This window comes from Tasmannia lanceolata, unplaced genomic scaffold, assembly GCF_043159265.1.
Source record: "Tasmannia lanceolata isolate RefF3 unplaced genomic scaffold, GAP_Taslan_0.1 ptg000013l, whole genome shotgun sequence".
Classification (NCBI taxonomy): domain Eukaryota; kingdom Viridiplantae; phylum Streptophyta; class Magnoliopsida; order Canellales; family Winteraceae; genus Tasmannia; species Tasmannia lanceolata.
In genome coordinates, this window is record NW_027518690.1 from 26,327,110 (window position 1) to 26,349,140 (window position 22,031).

Genomic DNA, 22,031 nt, shown 5'->3' on the forward strand with positions numbered 1-22,031 from the left:
CTTTTAGCTGTACCATGCATGTGTTTGCACACCAGAACTTAGACACCAATTAGGTATGACACTCATAATCTAGTTATTCTCAGGTGACACTTCTTTCATTTCTTTTATTTGTGCTCATTATTCATTTCCGAGACATGCATGATTAGATAGACGTCTTCTCGGAGATATTCGTTCCCATTTCATATGACGTTCGCCCAAAACTCTTCAAAATCATTAAGTAAATGGCATAAGAGACCAGGTGTTTGTACTTGGGCGGATGAGGTGCTCTTCGGACCTTCCAAATTCGTAACCAGGCACGAACCTTCTTTTTATATCTCTGGTTATCCGTTGCAACAGAGCATAGTATGGGATCTAGGGCCCACTTCCTTGGATGTAGACTCTTCTTTGTTTAAGGTACGCCTCGAATCCGGGCTAGTCCACGAATCGAGAGATATCTCTCTTTGTATCGCCACTCATGCTGTGAGGGGCACTTCTTTCGAGAGTTCCTTGGTAGAGCTCTCCATTCACGTGGATGATCTAGAGAGAGACTTCTGTCTTCGTGTGGGGCTCGTCCCCCACCTCTCTCGGATCGATGTCCACACACACACATATTGCGGGAGCCATCCCATGTCATCCAATCGACATCCTCAACATACTTATGAGCAGCAGGAATTCCCTAGTTACCGTCCATGTCATTATAGAGAGCGCTCAAGGTCGAAGGATTGCCATTCGCGCTCCCGGAGGGACCATCCAGACCCAATAGAGCGCGACCACTGCAAAGGACGTCCTAAGAACTACTTAGACTTAGCGTCGAGTCCACACTTGGCAGGAATGGTTAGGAGGACAGCGGTTCGAAAACTAGAGAGAGTAGATAAAAAAAGCTGTTCATGCGGAGCGCAAGCTCGAGCAGATTGACCATCGCATTGGGCTTCTTTTGAAGGGGGCACCCCTATTGGACAACCGTCATTTTCATGCAAACCTCCCTTTACCGAAAAGGTTCTTAGTGCCTCCGCGCTGCGCGGATTCAAAATGCCACAACTACCCCAATACGATGGAACCACAGTTCCAATCGATCATCTGGAGACTTTCAAAAAATTGATGTTGTTGCATGGAGCTTCAGATGGATTCCTTTGCAGAGCCTTCCCGGCAACACTTACTGGAGCTGCTCGCGATTGGTACTCCGGACTCTAGCTCGGGTCTATTAGTTCCTTTGTGGAGTTTGGAGACAGTCTGGCTCGCCACTTCATGAGCAGCAGAAGGCAATGGAGAACAACTGCATCCCTAATGGCAGTGAAATAAGAAAAAGGTGAATTGTTGAAAGATTACATCACCCGATTTCACCCCCATCGGACAACTGTCATTTTCAAGCAAACCTCCCTTTACAGAAAAGGTTCTCAGTGCCTCCACGCCGACCGGACTCAAAAAGCCACAACTACCCCATTACGATGGAACCACAGTTCCAATAGATCATCTGGAGACTTCCAAAACATTGATGTGGTTGCATGGAGCTTCAGATGGATTCCTTTGCAGAGCCTTCCCGGCAACACGTACTGGAGCTGCTCGCGATTGGTACTCCGAACTACAGCCCGGGTCTATTAGTTCCTTAGTGGAGTTTGGAGACAGTCTGGCTCGCCACTTCATGAGCAGCAGAAGGCAACAGAGAACAGCTGCATCCCTAATGACAGTGAAACAAGAAAAAGGTGAATCGTTGAAAGATTACATCAGCCGATTTAACAAAGATTACATTGCTAAGAAGACTCCTTCCACCCTGGCTGACTTAATCGCCCGGGCTGAAAAATACATCACAGCTGAAGAAACTCTAGCTGCCCTAAACTTGAACCTAGGTGGCCAGAATGATGAAAAGAGAAGAGTCAGGGATGAAGATAAGATGGGTCGAGGTCGGCTCAAAAGTTCTGTCATAATGAGAGGCAACCCCGTAGGGAAAAAAGCTCGCTTCGTAGGAAAGAAGAGTACACGCCCCTTTACACAAGAAGGGAGCGGATCTTAACTGCCATCCAAAGAGAACGGTTCCTCACCTGGCCTCAAAAGTTATTGACACCTAGAAAAGAGGAATAAGGCGAAATACTGTCCGTTTCACAAAGACAATGGCCATGACACAGAAGAATGCCTTCATCTCAAGGAAGAGATCAAAAACCTTATACAAAGAGGCTATCTCAAGGATTATGTCAAAGGCGGAGGGCTCCCCAAAAAGGAACCTCGAGCAGGTAGCCTTTCAGAATGAGAAAGCCCTCAGCAACCTCCTGCTGCGGAGAGTCCAAAGGGATCTCCCCCACCTAGAAGCCCTCGCAAAGAAGAGCGACGTCCCCAACCTACTAGGGTATACTATTGTAGGTGGCCTAGCAGCAGGAGGGTCGTCATCTGCAACGAGGAAATTATACGCCAGACAGATCAGTTCAGCACTGTAGACACCTCATTTTGCTCTGCCTTAATCGATAAATAAATTAGGGTTTCGCTGTCAGTCCGTCAGTGTTTTCCATTCCCGTGTCCGCTTGTTTTCTCAATCTTTTCGGTTATTTCTGTCATGTTTTGCGTCGTCCTGATAATTGTTGAGAGTGATTATTCACGAGAATCCGAGCCAGAGAGAATTTGGACCCGTCGGTGGGCCCGCGTTGAGCATTTGCTTAAATTTGGATCAACATGATGGGCCCTCCACTAAGAGCAATGATGGTAGCTCTCCACTAAGAGCAATGATGGGTTCTCCACTAAGAAGGACAACATGATGGGCTCTCCATTAACATCTCTCTCTTTCTCTCCCTATATATATCTTCCTTCCCATCCATATCAAGGGAGAGAGGAAAAAATATATTCTTCTTCCATTATCTCTTCAAATCACTCCCTCAATCACTCCCTCTAAGACATATTCTTCTTCCATTATCTCTTCTAATCACTCCCTCTATCAACAGTGAGAGAAACAAAAAAAAAAGAAAAAAAAAGAAAGAGAAAGCGAAAGACGGCAGAGCGGATCGGCGGCGACAGGATTTTTCAGATTTTTTTTTACTCTTGGATTGGGCGGAGATCTTCACCACAGGTAGGTACACTGTTCTCGAATTTTTCCGAAAATCGTGAAAACTCTTAAAAAAAAACCTCTTTTGACGAAGAAAAATAAATTATATACTAAACAGATTCCAAAATTAATGAAATTTCGTGGAAAAATAATATAATACTGACACATTCTACCATGAATTTTTGAGAATTGTTGGATGTTTTTTGGTATATTATTTTATTTTTCTTTGAAAATTATCAGATTTTGTGAGAATTATTACTGACACCAGATCACCATTAAAATTCTTAAATTTTTACAGTAGTCTTATATTCCATATTCCTTGTTACTGTAAAATTGTCAAGTGATTTGGATCTGTTTGCATATGGGATGTAGTGTTAATTCATAATCTGGTCTGAAAATTGAAAAATCCGAAATTGATAGTAAATGGTTTTCAAAATTCATAAAATTCTCACAGCATGCTATTTTTATTCATATCTTATTTCTGTAGAACTTTCCATGAATTTAGATTTCTATTGCTAGTAGTTTATGTGTTATTTTGCAATCTGGTCAATTAATTGTTAAATCGAAATTAAATATGAATTTAACGTAAAAATCTACAAAACTCATCCAGTAAGCTACATACATTCCCATCTTGCTGCTGTAGAAATTTCAACTCATTTCGAATTCGTTTGCAATAATTTCACTTGTAAAATCACTCATATGCTTAAAATTGATAAAATCCATTGAAAATTCGAAATTAATTAAAAGTCATTGTGAAAATTTCCAAAGAACCTTAAATTCTGTCACATGTTCATTCCTTAATCCATTGAAACAGAAATTTTAGGATCTTTAGATTTCCCTGGAAAAATGGCCAGTGCATCCATAATCGTATCCCAATTGCAACCGATCTTTGACAATTTGAATATTTAAGCTATAGCATGCTGTTGGCTCCGAGGTTACTGTCCACGGAAATCCTGAGATCTGCCAGGCAATAAGATGCTATAACCTAAGTATTAAATTTCACAAGGAAAGAGCGCACGATTCCCTCCCTTGGATGTCATTCTGGGCCGAAATTGGTGAACCCTAGAGCCATTGGTAATCCTCAAGTGTCCATAAATCGAAAATCCATGAAATCTGAAATTAATTAACTTCAAGAATTTGAATTGATTTGTCTCGAGTCTTCCGGAACCATTGGATTATGGTTTCCAATCTAAGAACCATTAGAGCCCAATTTAGGAACACTGGTGTCGTGCCGTGTCCTAGGTTTTAAGGAGTCCTAGAGTTAGGAGTCCAGCCTCATCACGGACGCTTGCTATGAATAGCAACCGTGCCATAGGTCTAGTTGCACTAGTCACCCAATCTTTCCTTAGGACAAGCCTAGTAAACTAGGATGTAGGCAAACCTGCATTAGTCTAAGGGACAACTTGCATTCAGATAAGAATCATATAGCATCTTAGATGAAATCCTAAGATAATAAAATCCTCAATTTGAATTAAATAACTTCTCTTAAAACTGTTGAAACAGTCAAATCCGTCTAAGTCGGTGTCCTAGTTGAGTTAGGCATATGTAGCTTAGCTTAGGTGCACCGAACTACGTCGACTCTGATCCCAGTGAGGCTTGGGTACGTAGGCAGCTTGGATGTCTGACGACATACCATCCGCGAGTCGGCACCACAACAAATTGTGGTGTTTTGTATATTAATTTTCTTGTAAATGCTTAATCAAATCATTTAGGGCTTTCCATGAAATTAGAATTCTAGGAGAACTTTCACTTAGAATGAATCCAGACAAATTAATAAATCAAGATACACATTTAGGATTCACATTGAAATTAGATCATAGGATGCATGTCACTTAGTTCGCACATTAACATAGAGTTGAATGAGCCATTTAAAATAAATTTAAAAGAGTTAGCTTTTGGAATCGAAGACCGATTATCGGGCAGGAATGGTGCATGTGGTGGGTAAATCCCCATACCTTCCATTCTCGTAACCAGGTAGCGAGTCTAGATTTCTGGTTAATTTCGGGTCCTAGATCCCACATCTAGGTGGCGACTCTGTCAGTCTCTTTCGTGTGGAATTCGGATTGCCTTAGTGATCCCAAGTTCACATGAAAGACGAAATCAAATCAATAATTAAATGCACATGCCAATCGCGTGGGTAAGGGAGACCAAAAGGGAGAGCGCGGCGGCTCGCGCCCCACGCCCCTCTCGCGGGATCGTGTCCCACAAGCACACATGCCAAATAAAAAGCAGAAGGTCGACCATGTGACCTCTTTCTCAGAAAAGGACCTAGATGGGGTCCTACTACCGCATGACGATGCTATGATGATCACAATGCTTGTCGCAAACTGGGAAATGAAGAAAATATTAGTAGACAATGGAAGTTCTACCGATATCTTCTATTATCACGCTTTAAAGCAGATGCTCATGGGAGATGACCGTCTTACGCCTGTCAACACAGGCTTATACTGTTTTACGGGAAATGCAGTTAGGGCTGAAGGATCCATTGAACTGCTAGTATTGGTAGGAACAGCTCCCCACCAATCAATAACTATGATCAAATTCTTGGTGGTAAAGGGTACTTCTCCCTATAATGCAATCTTAGGCCGCCCGGTGCAAAACCTCTTGAAAGCAATCACGTCGGCGTATCATCAGAAGATGAAATTCGTTACCCCTAGTGGCATTTGGGAAGTTTGAGGAGACCAAGTCAACTCTAGGGAATGTTATGTTACAACTCTTAAAGGAAAGCAGGAATCGAAGTGCTCCCAGTCGAGATGTAAGACTCAGAAATGAAACCCAAGTTGCCAGAAGCCAACTGGTCGAAGCTCTTGCAAAGATACCACTGTATGAGGAAGATACAGACAAGACGATTCAGATTGGCTCGATGTTAGGGGAGCCACTCCGCACCGAGTTAGTTGAATTTCTAAGGAAGAATGCAGATGTATTTGTGTGGTCACCCGCGGATATGTCGGGGATTGACCCAGAAGTTAGGGTCCATAAGCTGAATGTAGATCCAACTTGTAAACCTGTCAAGCAGAAAAGAAGACACTTTGCCCTGGAGCGACAACAAACGATCAAGGAAGAAGTAGATAAACTTCTTCGCGCGGATTTTATCAGGGAAATTCGGTATCCAGACTGGTTGGCCAACATCATCATGGTCAAGAAGGCAAATGGAAAAAGGAGGATCTACATAGACTTCACTGACCTGGACAAAGCCTGCCCTAAAGACAACTTTCCCCTGCGTAAGATAGATCAGCTCATCGACACCACTTCGGGTCATGAGCTATTGAGCTTCATGGACGCTTTCTCCGGATACAACCAAATTCGAATGTACAAAGAAGATATACCGAAAATGGTGTTTGTGACAGATCAGGGGTTGTATTGATACAAGGTGATGCCCTTCGGGTTGAAAAACGCGAGCGTAACTTATTAGAGATTAGTCAACAAGTTATTTCAAGCACAGATTGGACAGAATATGGAGGTATATGTGGATGACATGTTACTTAAAAGCCTGATGGCTGCAGACCACATAGTTGACCTAAAAGAAGCATTCCAAGTCTTAAAGAAGTATAACATGAAGTTGAATCCTACAAAGTGTGCCTTCGGTGTCACATCGAGGAAGCTTCTTGGATTCATGGTTAGTCAGAGAGGAATAGAAGCAAATCCCGAAAAAATCAAAGCAGTCCTAGAAATGGCTCCGCCAACTACCATCCGAGAGATCCAGAAGCTCATAGGGAGGATTGCCGCTCTCGGGCGATTCGTTTTAAAATCAGCAAAAAAGTGCCTTCCCTTCTTCAAAGCGTTGAGAGGGGTGAAAACAGCCCCTTGGACTCAAGATTGTCAAGAGGCGTTCGAAAAACTTAAGGAGTACCTTATATCGCCCCCACTCCTCACCAAGCCAGAGCCTGGAGAAGAACTTATCCTCTATTTAGCAGCCAGTCAATTGGCATTTGTTGTAGTGCACTAGTGCTAGTGAGGGAAGAATTGGGGCAGCAGAAGCCCGTGTACTACATTAGCCGGGTACTACACGATGCAGAAAGGAGATATCAGAAAATCGAAAAACTAGCCTAGGCTCTTGTGAAGGCGGCATAGAAGCTCAGACCTTACTTTCAAGCTCATACCATTAAACTTTTGACCGATCATCCGTTAAGGCAAGTACTGCAGAAGCCAGACACTTCGGGCCGGCTAGTTAGCTGGTCAGTGGAGTTAAGTGAGTGCACCATCCCTGGAGAGACACCAGAAAGTCAGGAAGCATATTTCAATCAGACCCAAGATAATACTAGAGCACCAACACTCGGGGGGTAGGAATCAAACTCAGACCCAAAGATAGTTGAAAAGGGAAAACGAAGCTCAAAGAATCGTACTCCGAGCGAACAGTTCGAGAAACCCATATGGGAGCTCCATGTGGACGGATCATTTAATTCATAAGGAAGTGGAGCTTGCTTGATTTTGTTGGGACCCGACGGGTTCATTGTAGAGTACGCTCTCCGATTCGGCTTCCACGCATCTAACAACGAGGCAGAGTAGGAAGCCCTAATTGCAGGAATGACCTTAGCTATACAAGAATTCGCCGAGGGTCTGAGATCCTACAGTGACTCCTAGTTTGTTGTGCATCAAGTTAAGGGAGAATATGAAGCTAACGATGAAAGAATGGCAAAATACCTGGCAAAAGTCAAGCAGATAGCAACAAAGTTCTAGCCATTTGAAATCATCAGAATCCCAAGGGAAGAAAACATGAAAGTTGATGCCTTGTCTCGGCTAGCGGCATCATGATATCACAACTTGGGGAACATCTAGGGCTGCAACAGGGTCGGGTTGGGTCGGGTTTTTAAAAACCCTAGCCCAACCTTGGAACCGATTATCTCGGCCCTGACCCGCCCTGACCCTGAGTCAGGGCCGAAAAACCTCAACCCATTGCCTGCCCTACAGGGCTCAGTGCTGGCCCTGGCCCGCCCTAATTGGCCCTGATTGGGCTGGGCCAGGCCGGGCCTGCCCTAATTGACCCTAGTGCAAACACCTATTAAGAATGCCAAAAATAAAGCAACCACTTATCGTATAGAACAAAATGATCAATAAACAAAGAAAGGGAACAAAATAAGACAATATGAATTCAACAACATGACGGGCAACAGAGACAATTAATAATAATAATCTAAAGAAACATCAATCCAAGATAATAGAAAACATTAGCAAAAGAAACATGCACAGATGGTTCAATTCTATAATAGAAAACTTAGGGTCAGGCAGGGTCAGGGTACCTGAGGCATTAATCCAGAACCCAACCCGACCCGACCTGAGTCAGGGTCTAAAAAAATGAGCCCTGACCCGCCCTCAGGGTTGGAAAATCTAGCCCTGATCCTGTTCGGGCTCAGCGCGGGTTAGGGCTGACAGGGCCAAACTTGCAACCCTGGGAACATCTATGTTGAATTTCTAAAAAATGCAAGCATTGGGTCAGCTGAAGTAGAGATCATGCAGATTGATCATGAACCCAACTGGATGGATGAGATTATTGGATACCTGAAGTCAGGGAAGCTACCTGAGGACTGAAAAGAGGTTGTCAAGATTATCCAACGAGCTGCTCGATTCACTATCGATAGGGAAAATTTGTACCACAGATCATATACTTGGTCATACCTAAAGTGCCTCCGCCCTAATGACGGGGCTTACATACTCAAAGAAGATCACGAAGGAATCTGCGGCGAACACTTGGGGGGCAAGGCATTAGCTCTAAAGGTCCTCCGGCGAGGTTATTATTGGCCTACATTGAGACAGCATGCACTAGAACTTGTGCGAAAATGCAAAAAGTGTCAGAAATTTGCTGCAGTAAGTCACCAGCTAGTCGTGGCTCTCACTCCCATTATCAGTCCTCTACCCTTTGCTGTATGGGGAATGGACATCCTTGGACCCTTCCCTCATGCTTCGGGAAAAAGAGAATTTGTTGTTGTGGCCATAGACTACTTCACAAAATGGTTAGATGCAGAGCCACTGGCTAAGATTACTGAACAAAACATTAGGACATTCTTCTGGAAGTCAGTAATATGCCGCTTCAGAATTCCTAAAATTCTTATCACAGATAATGGGAAGCAGTTTGACAATGCCATGTTTAAGAAGTTTTGCAAAGACCTAGGAATCGACCAGCGGTTCACATCGGTAGCGCATCCACAAACTAATGGACAGACGGAAGTGACAAACAAGATTCTTCTACAAGGAATCAGGAAGAGGTTAGATGAAAGAGAAGGGCGTTGGGCTGGTGAGCTATACAATGTCCTCTGGGCATATTGATGAGCGCATTTATGTGTGAATTGTAGGTAGGAAACACTTGTATTTTTCTCATTTAAAGCGGTACTACTAAGGTATTTTGCTTGTTTTTGGTGTTTCAGGGTGATTTCTAAATTCTCACAGAAAATAGAGCTAAGGCCCATGAAATGAACAGTTTAGATCATCCAATAGAATGGTTTGAGCCACGATCCTCAGGGCTCACAATTGGACAGTTTGGATTAGTGAAGGTGGTTTTTCTCACTAATGTTTGAACGGCTTAGATCAACTTACAGGGATGGTTTAGGGGTGCAATCAAGTTACATGGTGGACCATTAAAATGGATGGCTCGGATTAGCTATGGAAATAATTTACAAGGTGTCGGCCATTTAGATTGTGACCTATCAAATGGACGGTTCGAATTATCCTATGAGAATGATTTAGGGGCGCCATTAATTCATGGGCAATCAATTGAACGATTTGGATCATTTTATGGTGCCCAACAACTATCTCTCTCATACAATGGGAAGTAGGGTTCGACCAACTTTAAATGGGGCCCACTAAATTTCTCAATTTTCGGATCACCCTATGATGCACAGTACTCCCTTGCTCTCTATTTCATACTACAAAGGGCCGAATATATCATAATCCGAACCATCCATTTAATTAGGAAAATGGGTTGTGGCTACCAAATTAAAGTGGGTTATTAATATTAGAATTAAATTAATGGGCTGTTGAATTGGCTTGGAATAATGGATTGTGGATGTCAAATGAATAGGGCTGCTGTTGCTATTCTTTATTCCACCCTTGAGACAACACATGGTAAGTTTTATTTGGAAAGTCCATTATATTGGAAGACTTAAACTATTACACCCCATATTCCACAAATAGAGTAAACGTCCAATATTTTTGACATCTTGCTGTTTGGCGCATGCCTATTCAATTTCAACCAATCTTGGTGTTATAATAGAAACAAAATGCTTGCACTGTTTTGCATGGATTATAAAAGGAATGCATATGCACAATAGAAATTGGGACCCACTTGGGTGTTGGAGAAAGTTGTTAAGGAAGCTTTGCAAAGGAAAGTTAGAACCGACCTCTTGACTTTAGTAATTTTGGCATCTTCCATATTCTATTATAGCCATTAAATGGACGGTTTTGATCAACCTAATTGAGTGTACATGTTTTTTTTTGGGAAGTTATTGCAACACCATATGATGATCTGAACCACCCATTATTGTTACCATGCTGTTGAAGTGGAGGCGTGAATTCCAAGGTAATTGCCATAAAAGACATGCAAATATATGGGGAACCCACTTACAACCGATTTTCATTGTGGCCCACTTACAATTGTTTGATTATGAAAATAAACCAACCGAGTTTTCTTGGGAACAAACCACTAACAGACGTTCATTATCGGAAGAGACAACAGATGTTCCTTTCTTTGGGCTAACTACAATTAGAAGGAGAAAAGGAAAGAATAGGAAGTTTCCAGCTACCACTTCTTTCTAAATTGAATTTTATGCCATTCTTTGTGTCTTTGTGGCTGAAATAGCAATTATTCCAACTTGGGTGAGGCTAACTTTGGAAGTTCTTTTCATTGGCTTATTTTATAAAAGTAATGAAATGAGGCTACAAAGAGGGGTCGAAAAAAAGACGAGAAGCTCTCCATTTTTTTATTTTTCGTTTTTCCAATTAGTTCTCTTTGTCCCCTTTTTAATTTTCACTCTATTCTCTCTACTTCTCCACCCCTCTCAAGCTCTCTCACTTTTTCATATTTTTGATTCTCTAGTTTGTAATACTTTGAATTTTCATCAACAAAGATCTCTCCCACTTGGAAATTTGGTTCAACACTATTCTTCTTCAAGTTTATGTTTCGGCACCGTCATATCTCTCGGCCAAGGATTCAATCATTGCGAAAAGACTAAGTGTTCTTTTATTTTTGTTCTTTCTTCCAAGAATTAGTTCAATGTATTTTTGTTTCAAATTCAATTAAAGTAGAGCTTTCTTTGTTTATTTAATGGCAATTCCAATTCTCTTCTCTATTTTCTGTGTTTCTTTCCTCTTCTCCATGAGTAGCTAAACCCACTATACTTAGGGTTTAGATGAAGCCATGGGGAAGGAGAAAGATAAGTAATTAAAACAAGTATATTATATAACAAATTATGTAGGGTTTTGTTTTTGTACAAATTCCAATCATCCATGCCATTGGCTTTCCCCTTTCGTATGGATGATTGTTGATTGACAAAGATTAAATTCTATATAATTAATATAAATTAGAGGGTTAATTTGATTAAATACTCATAAATAATGACATCTTTTAGATCTTATTGTTTATTGACTGTTTAGTTGGATTTTCAACCTAATTCAAGAGTTGTTTTAATTAATCAATTTAATCCAAACCCATGGTGGATTCTAACCCTAAGTAATCTTTTATATTGAATTAAGGTTTTTACACTATTACAAATTACTTTTGCAATTTTCCAATTTACTTAAGCCCTTAGAATTTAGTTTTCTAATTAAATTAGATAAGTAGTTAATAGAGATTATTGAAATTTGGTACACTTTGCCTAAATTAGGATTTTAAATCAAAAAGATCTTAGTTAAATTTGATTCTTAGATTGAATAGAATATAAGCTTATATATAGTGTTGGCTCCGAGGTCTAAGTCCACGGAAATCCTGAGTCAATTCCAGGCAACATTATATCATAGCTAGTATTCTAATCGGTATAAGAATAGGATTGACAACTAGATTTCTCTTCCTTGAGTTCGACCCGTATTTACACGATCCGTGCACTTGCGGTTATTTAATTTATCAATCACATATCGTACAACACCTCGTACTTCGACAGGCGAGTCCCCGTTCAACCTCACCTTCGGCACAGAGGCTGTCATCCCTGTAGAAATTGGAATCACGTCATACCGAATGGACAACTTCGACGAGCTCTGCAATAGCGAGGGACTAAGGGCCAATCTCGACCTGCTCGAAGAAGCCTGAGAAAGAGCACAGATAAGGGTCACAGCCTACCAGCAAAGAGTGGCCAAGTATTGTGACTCTAAGATAAAAAGTTGGAAGCATCGAGTGGGAGATCTAGTCCCCAGACATGCAACCGTATCGTAGCCAAAGAAAGCCAGAAAACTTTCCCCAACTTGGGAAGGACCTTACAAGGTCACCCAGATCATCCGACCAGGGACATAACAACTCGAGACACTAGATGGCCAACCGCTCTCGCATGCATGGAACTCCAAGAACCTGCGACGATTCTATCAGTAGTCCGACCAAGAGAACCTTCAAAGGCCGCTAACAAAGGGTCCTAGACTATGTAAGGGACCTACATGAACGGTCGATGTAGTTCCACCTATCTTTTATTTTCAATAAAACGAACAGAACTTAGTCTTGATAATGAATGTAATCTCCCAATTAATCAATGGAAGTTATATGTTAGATTGGAAAAGTACCAGTGTCCTTCTATCTTTATCTTAGTGACAACAAAGACCTACGGGCACCAAAAACCTAAGCACTCAACCTTAGGCACCTAAGACCTACGGGCACTAAAGTCCTTTGGGCACGAAAGACCTAAGCTCTCAACCTTAGGCACCTAAGACCTATGGGCACCAAAGACCTAAGCTCTCAACCTTAGGCACCTAAGACCTACGGGCACTAAACACTTATGGGCACAAAGCTCCCAACCTTAGGCACTTAAGACCTACGGGCACAAAAAATTCTAAGTCCTGGCTCATAATTTGGGCTGGCTGAACTGAAAGTTGGACCTCTGAGTCTGAGATTTCGATAAAAGTTCTAAGTCCTAGCTCATAATTTGGGCTAGCCGAACTAAAAGTTGGAACTATGAGTCCGAGATTTCGATAAAAATTCTAAGTCCTAGCTCATAATTTGGGCTGGCCGAACTATAAGTCGGATCTCTGAGTTTGAGATTTCGATAAAAGTTCTGAGTCCAAGCTCATAATTTGGGGTGGCCGAATTATAAGTCGGAACTCTGAATTCGAGATTTCAATAAAAGTTCTAAGTCCTAGCTCATATTTTGAGTTGGCCAGGCTCAACATTCGACTTACGAGTCCACCAATTCGAGAAACCTCACAAAGCTTAATTCAATACAAAAGAGAAAAATAAATGAAAAAGGGGATACGCTATAGTATAAAGTCAAAGACATTCCACTAAATTAAGAGGAGCTCACAAAAAGTTCCAACCAAAACCTAAAAACAAGCATAAACAGCCATACATGTCCAAAAAGTCATAACCACATCAAAAGGAAATCTGTGAACAAAGCTCCATAACCAAAACAAGATGACCGGAGCATCAACAACATCTCCAACATAAAAGAGAGAGAGAGAGAGAGAGAGAGAGAGAGAGAGAGAGAGAAGAAGACCAAGACATCCTAGGAGCCGGTAGACTCGGATGGATTCGCATCCACCGGAATCGGCTCAGCTGAGTCGCATGGTCGTCCTCCCTTTCATCATTAGAAAGGTCAATGTGGTCCCAATTGGAGTCGCGGTGCTTTTCCATCAACCTTGCTCGACAAGCGTCGTACCCCTTTAGCCATGCCTTCCCAGAGAAGCTGACTTTCTCGGCCAAGAACTCAGGACCACCCTTGCACTCCTCGACTCCTCCGCTTGGGCCTTAGCAATCACAGCCAAGAACTCAGGTCCGCCCATGTACTCCTCATTCACTCTCTTATTACCCTCGTGAGATTTCATCTCCAACTTATTCAACTCAGACTCTGCAAACTCAGCTCGACGAGTCGTCTCGGTCAATTTCTCAAGGGCTGATTTCCAGGCCTGTCTCAAATTGATCACCTTCTTCTTTAGACCCTTGATGGTCTCATCATCCTTGCCAATACGAGACATTTTATCCAACTGATTCATCAACTCGCAGTTATAAACTTGGCCCTGCACCCAAAGTAGACAAAAGCTATTAATAAAGTTCAACACATATGCTAAATGAAGCAAAGAAGAAAAATAGGAGGCATTCGAACTTACAGAGTACATGTACCCCCAAGATGCCTCCTTCAGTGTCTCGAGTGACTCGCGAGAAACACGAGCCTTATTAGCATCCAGTCTCCCCTTCAGAATGAGTTCGCGGTGAACCAAAGCGTCACCAAGCCCCGAATCATCCTGCCTGACCGTCCAATCAGGACGGCGGCACCAACAACCACCTGTGCAGAGGTGACGCTCGGAGGAACATCTGAAGATGGAGCGACTAGCTCGCTTGGTGGGTCAACCTGCTCCACCCTCCGCTGACTAGACCCTATCTCTACTATCAAAGTCTTAATGACCCAGGAGACTTCCCTCCTCGAGTAGGGCGAGAAGACTTAGCAGCCGATGGGCCTCCCGAGGCACGATTCTCGGAAGCCTTCCTCTTAGCGACCTTTGCTGCCTTCCTGAGGTTGATCTCTGTAGCAGTATCCATCTCTGGAACACATGAAAAGAAATAATCAGAGACAGAAAAACTAAATGAAAAAATACATAGAAAAGATAAAGAAATAAAGAGATAAATCAATGTACAACTATTTTAAAGCACCTACGCGCTCTAGTAGCCGAACTGACACCAATCCACTTCAACTGCTCTTCTGAATTAAAATCCTTGGCAAGAACAGGGTGATGATGCACTATTACCTCAAAGATCGCCTCCTCGTCCACCTCCAATTGAGGAGGGACATTGAGAGCCTCGATCCTCAAGTCGCTCCAACGGGTGGGGAACGCCCAATCACCCGATGACCAACAAAGAAGAACTTATTCTTCTAACCATGAATTGTGGAAGGCCTACCACCCACAATGCCGACATGAGGACGTTGGGTAAGGTAAATCCAACCAAACTCCCGACGATGTCATTTTAATGAAGCACACTTCCGAAATAGGTCAAGAGTGGGGGTTTTTTTTAGGAGCTTAAGAAGGTACATGAAAGCAAACAGGGTACGCCAAGAGTTTGGCGCGACATGGGCAAGGACTAAGCCATAGAAATTGAGAACCTCAGCAACGAAAGGATGAACAGGAAATCTGAAACCTCCCTTCAAAGTTTCTTCATATACAAAAACCTCAGCAAAGTGATGGCAAGGCCTCTCCCCTGCTAAGTGAAGCCTAACTGAAAAATCATCAGGAATGCAATACCTCATCTTGATTCTGTTAAGGTCCTCCTCAGTCAATCTATTAGGCTAATCCAAGGCGGCGACCCTGAGCTAAGGCTGTGCATCCATAATTGCCTCTGATCTAACGTCGCACTATATGCCATTCAAAACAGTTGGAAAGGGAAGAATAATCCTATCAACCACTTTGGCCTCATCGGCATCCATCACTTTGACCTCATCGGCATCCATCGCCTCAGTCTCCTGCGTAACAGAATGGAATGCTCGAAAGCTCATCTCGATTGGACATGTCACTACTCTCACTCATTTCAGAGGAACTGTTACTCGATGTTCTAACAACCTTACAAGGAGAAGAGTCAGAAATGGTTCTCTCGGATGAGGAGCTAGGTGCAGAACTAAGACCCGCACTTGGGGATAACTTGCTCCCCACAAAAAATGTAACTTTATGAAACTTTGGGAACATAAGAAGAACTTAATTGAAAAGAGAAAGAAAGTAAGGATGGAGCACCATACCAGTAAAAAGGAAAATGAAGCCAAAGACGCTTCAAGCTTGAATCCCACTCGAAAATGGTGAAAGCCCCCTAGCTCCAAACTCTACAGGTTAAAATGAAAAGGAAAAATGAGAGGATCCACTCCCTTTATAGAGAAGAGAAAATGGAATTGAGAGCCCAGATCAATTTCCTTTGAATCCTAAAGCTAAAAATGTGCCATGTGCACCTCCCCCATTGGCCCAACCAATCAACCGCATAAAGCACAAGCCGTAAGCGCAAAAATTCGACCAAAACCCACTTCGAATGCCATAAAAATATGCCCAACACCCACTTCGGCGTGTTCAAAAGATGAGCTCCCTTAAGGGCTTGAATTCCCCAAAAATATAGAAAATACTCCAAGGCACAGTTCGTATGTCTTGCTCAAGAAAAGCGATGAAGTAACTCGAGGACTACAAGTTCCAAACCCAATCCAAGCCCGGAGGGAACTAAGTGCAACAAGGTCTTGGTCTCGGTTGAGGCAATTTGACAAATAGTTGGTGAGGAGAACAAATGCACCCACACTTCGAGTAGAGATCAAAGAGGACCTTAATCAAAGCACAACATTTCTTTCAGGCATTTCATCAAACATCTGACTGGCAGAGCCCAAATCACACATAAACCACTAGTTGTAGGAAATTCACCCTCGAATTGAAGCCATCCAAATCCAATGATGAATCCACAACCAATCCATTCTCACCCTCTTGAGGGTGACCTCTCTTTTAAGCACCTCAACACTTAATTCAATTCCATTTCACTCTCTGTTACTTCATTTTCTTAGCCTCCCTACCATCTCTTTCACATTCCCACAGCTTGGGACCAAAACCCATATCCCAAGATCCATTCAAATCTCTCATTTTACTGACAATTAACCTGATTTCACCTCAAATTAGCCATTTTTGACTAGTTCCCAAGCCATTGCAGGTAGGGTTTTGCTTATGTAGACACCCTCATTTTGCTACACTTTAAAAAGCAAAAGATTCGGTAGTTTGTCAAGTCTCGAGTCCATATTCCGCAATAGATTAGGCATAGATGCATTCTAAGGTAGATTTTATCTCATTTTAGGTGTTTCGAAGTTGATTCGCAATCCTAACGGTTTCTAGGGTGTTCCAATGGTATTTGGAAGATGAAAGTATAAGTTTCCAAGCAAGTGAAAAAACATGTTATTTTTAGAAATTTCAGGGTTTCCCTCATTTTTGCATTACAAGGGTATTTTGGTCATTCTCGATGTGTCCCGTTTGACCCCCGAGTTGTGTCTAAGAAATCTTGAGCGATTCCATGAATTTTGAAAACGCTGCTATTTTTAGAATTTCTTAGGGTTTTCCCTAGTTTCACCAAATTTTGTACCTCAGGGGTCATCTGGTCATTTCCAATATGTTTCATTTGACCTCTATGGTGTGTCTAAGGAATCTTAGATCATTTCATGAATTCTGAAAAGCCAGCTAAAATTAGAGTTTCTCAGGGGTTTCGCTTGACTTGGAAATTTTATGTGTTAAGGGCATTTTGTGTATTTTCAGGGGGTACCAAATGATCCTGTTTGATATTACCCATCAAAAGGACCCAATTTTAAAAGTTTCTATTTTTGAAGTTTGACTACAAAGAATTTCCATTTTTAACTTTCCCCTCTAAGGGGTGAACCAATTTGAGGGTATTTTGGTCGTATTTGGATGTATAATGGTCGAATAGGGGTATTTTGGTCCAAAAAATTATTTTTGCTAAAGGGGATGGTTCGATCATATGTCGATGGTGCACCATAAATGTCATATGACTTGGGTTCATCAATAAAAAATTTAAATTTAAAGGATTTTATTGAATTTTCATTGAAAAAAAAACCCAAAATACATGTCATAAGGCTCATTGGACTAAAGCCCACAAGGTGGGAGTCCATGTGGACCCACCCATGTGGGTCGGCCACATAAGTGGGCGCCCTACATGAGGTGGCCACATGCAAAAACGTCCAACATGGGATGAGGTGGTTGGTGACATCATATTTGTTTGAGAAAAATAATAAAGAAAGGAAGAGTTATAATTAGAGAGGACTTGTATGGTCAGGTTACTAACATGGTCATAACGTTTTACCTTTTTGTCTTAAAAATTTATTAATATACTTGTTTCGAACGTTTCAAAAAAGATCTACAACTTTCTAGTTTATGACTTTCCCTGAATCAGCCTCTAAATAGGACAAAAATGAGTTCCAACATCGGGCAGTCTTTTTTGGATGAAAATCATTCACAAAAGCTAGTTTCCTATGTGAGAAGACTTCTAGATTGATCTTGAAGGATCCCCATTTTGTAATTTAGCATTGCGTAAGCCATATGTGAGAATTGAAAACTAACTAAAGGTAGGAGTTCTCACATTGGAAACATCCAAATCCAATCTAACCCTAACGTTTTCTATAAAAACAAAGCAAGCACAACCTTTGGTTTTTCTCTAGAAAATTTATCCATCTCTCTCTTCCTCCTTAGAATTCATTCCTCTCTTTTGTTGCTTTGGTGTTCATATCTTCCACTTGGTTCTTCACAAAGTGATTTCACATATTCAATACATTCAACATATTGGATGCTAGTTTATGATTCTTTGGGATTTCTAGAGAGTATAAAGGGTGCAACAAAGCGTATACCTCGGATCTACGCACCCTAGAGACAAGGAGCGCGATCAACGGTAGATCTTTATCTTTGTAATATAAAAAGTAGAAAAGCATGCTAGGGTTTTACTTTTGATAGATCAAATCAATGAATTTTTCCTTGAAATTCTAGTATGTTATAATATAGATTATAAGTTTTCAAAATCCAAAACTTCACCAAAAAATTAATTTTTCTCCATTTAATAATGATTTTCTTTCGTTTTTATTCAATATGGATTTAAATCGGATTATCAAAGCAAGTGTTTAAAAATGTGGGTTTCTTTAAAAACTGATATTTTTTGGGTTTTATATAAAATAAAATACTACTGGAAACTTAATTTCTAATCGTGGTTTTGCCGTTTTATTTTTCATGATGAACAAAGCCAAAAGTATATCAAACTATGTCCACAATTAGTGAAATCTTGTTTCCAAACCAATTTTTGGAGTTCCAGACCACCCAAAAATTTTTGAATTTTTTTGAATTTTTTAAATCCGGTTTTAAATTATTTTAATTTTGGGCTATTTTTAATAAATATTAAACAATTTTGAAAATTGATGAAACTTTTCACAATTTAATTTTAATTATAAATTGAATTTTTCATTAAATTTTTTTTCAAAAAAGATATTTTCTTTACTATTTTCTAATCGATTCTCCGTTTTACTTGCCGTAATTCTTTTTCATATCAAACTAATGAAGTTTCAAAATTTTTCTTTACAAAGGGTTTTATAACTTTTTGATATAGTTTTACAATTTATTTTAATAAACGGGTTTTGATTCCTAGAAAGCAAATTGATCTTTTCCATTTAAAAATTGATTTTATGGAGGATCTTTAATTTTTCGGGTCTGAAATTTTGATAGAAAATCTTATAATTTATATAATATCTACTGTAATGTTTCCTTTATTTTTTGATACCATTAAGTTTGACGTTTAATTGATTCTTTGAATTCATCCGATTTTTGTGTGATTTTTAATTGATATCAAATCGTAATAACAATCCATGAAAGTTTTACAGTCGCTTACTCTCATGATGATAGTTATATTGTAAATGGTTGGATTAATTTGAAATTCATATGCTATAAGTTGCTGTTCTAATCTACAATCTGACTTGAATTTAAAAAAATCCGAATTTGGTAGTAACCTTGATGAAAATTCATGCCATTTTTGTAGTAAACTACAATCATCCATATCTTATTATTGGGAAAGTTTCAATTGATTTACAGTTCGATGGCTACGCGTTTCTGTGTAATCCTAGCAATCTAGTTTTAATGTTAATAAATCACAACTTAATAGCAAATCAACACAAAAGTCAATGAAAACTTCCAGAAAATCCTAATTTTTCATTATATATTTAACCTTAAAATTATTTGAAACAGAAACCCTAGAGGTCATAGATTCCCTTTCTAAATTGACTATGCTGTGACGGTTTAACTACCGAGATCGCATTCATAATCGTATACTAATTGTGATCGTTTCTGAATAATTTGGGCATGTAAATTATAGTATGTTATTGCCTCCGAAGTCCAATGTCCACGGAAATCCTGAGAAACATGCCAGGCAATAATATATTATAACTTATGTGTTAAATTATACAAGGATTGAGAGCACGATGCCCTTCCATGGATGCAACTCAAGGCTGAAATTTGCCAACCATAGAGTCTTTGGTATTCCTTAGATGTTAAGAATCGAAAATCTTTGAAAAATTAAAAATCATTTACTTAATAAATTAAGATCATTTGATCTATGCTTTTGGAACCGTTGTATAACAGTATCTCTTCGTAAGGACCTTTAGAACCAATTAGGAATACTTACTTCGCATAGCTGAGATTTTTACAGTAGCTTTCGTTTGACCAAAGAAGATTACTGTAAAATTTGCACGGATTTAAAATATGTTTTGCTATCAGTTTTCCAATGTTGAAGATTTCTGTCCAAACTAAAAAGTTACACAAAAACTTATAGCAAATCTAATCAAAATAAGATGAAATTTTGACAGTAGCTTTATCGTGACCAGAGAAGTTTTTTGTAAAAATTTTATGGATTTTAAAGATGATTTACTATCAATTGTCGATTTTAAAGACATCTGTCCAGATTATGAAATTACAAATCAACACATAGTAACAATACTCCAAATTAACCCAAAATTTATGAAAACATGTAATTCTAGCAGTGAATCTCAATAGAATATTTCCAGAATTGTGCATTGTCGTTTGATATTTTGTTTTGATTTAATATGGCATGCTTGATTTGCATAAAAATCATAAAGGAAAATCTAACAGCAACCAAAAATCTTGAAAAATTCACATGAGATTAGATAAGGTCTTAGTTACTTTTCATCCAAAGTTCATCTCTGGAAACCCTATATATTTCTCGAAAATTAGTTTTTTCTAGAAATGCCCTTAGAATTAAATAAATTTTTAAACCCCTTAAAGAAAATCCAATATTCTTCAAAACATTCCTACTGTTCCAAAACCTTAAAAGTCTATTATGTTTAAATTTTCATTAATTTTTGATCTGTTTTGACATTTTTTTAAACTTCGATCTTTGGAATTTTACCTCTTTCATAAGGGTAAAGTTTAAAAGGTCAAATCATGGTTAAAATGAAGTCAAAATTTCTGAAAATTTCACATTTCTAATACTTTTAATACACAAAAGGCTCAGAGATTTAAAAATTCAAGAAATTTCAAAGGTTTATTAAAGTTGCTTTGTAAAGTGGATTTAAACCCTCTTAATTTCAAATTTTGGATTTTAATATTAAAAAACAGATTTTTCAAGAAAAAATATTAGATTATGAAATAACCTAAACCTAATCTTATCTCTTAAAATTTCATATGCAAACACTTTCATCTTCATAGCTTTTCAAAAAAATCACAAATTCATTCCTAGCATGCTTCTAGTTTAAACTACATGAAAGAGGGTTTTGGAAGACCAACCTTGCTAGCTCTCTTTGTTTCTAGGGTAAGTAATCATTGGATATACGTTTTGACTTAACCTTTTAATCGCAAAAGAAATCCCAAAGAATCACAAACTAGCCTCCAATATGTTGAATATATTGAATATGTGAAAGCACTTTGTAAAGAACCAAGTGGAAGAGATGAACACTAAAGCACACAAAACAATGGAACAAATTCCAAGATGGAGGAGAGATAGGGACGAAAATTTTAGCCTCTTCCTAAGGTTGTTTGCATTGATTTTATATCAAAAAGTTAGGGTTAAGAGAGAAATAGTAGTTTCCCATATGTGAGCTCCCATCTTTGGCTTGTTTCCAATTTTCCCCTCTTGCTTTCTTTCTTTCTTGTTTCCAAATTGGATTTGATTCTAATCTTAATTTCTTGTCTATCAAGACATGCTATTCACATTCCACATTGCTTCTTTGGAGAAAACCTTTTTAAGCAACCGTTCCTTTTTTTCTTCTTTCCTTCTTTTTTTTCATTAATTATATATATATATATATATATATATATATATATATATATTAACAACTATGATGTCACCACTATGACATCATCAGGGTTGGGCGCCCATCCCATGTGGGTTAGCCATGAGGGG

The 22,031-nt window shown here is 39.7% G+C and overlaps 1 protein-coding gene across 1 annotated transcript; it reads left to right on the forward strand.

The window, feature by feature from the left end:
• The first annotated feature begins 5,218 nt into the window (after positions 1 to 5,218).
• LOC143891103 (uncharacterized) lies at positions 5,219 to 5,680 on the forward strand. The gene has a single exon (XM_077395750.1). The coding sequence runs from the start codon at positions 5,219 to 5,221 to the stop codon at positions 5,678 to 5,680; it is 462 nt and encodes a 153-aa protein (XP_077251865.1).
• Positions 5,681 to 22,031: the final 16,351 nt, after the last annotated feature.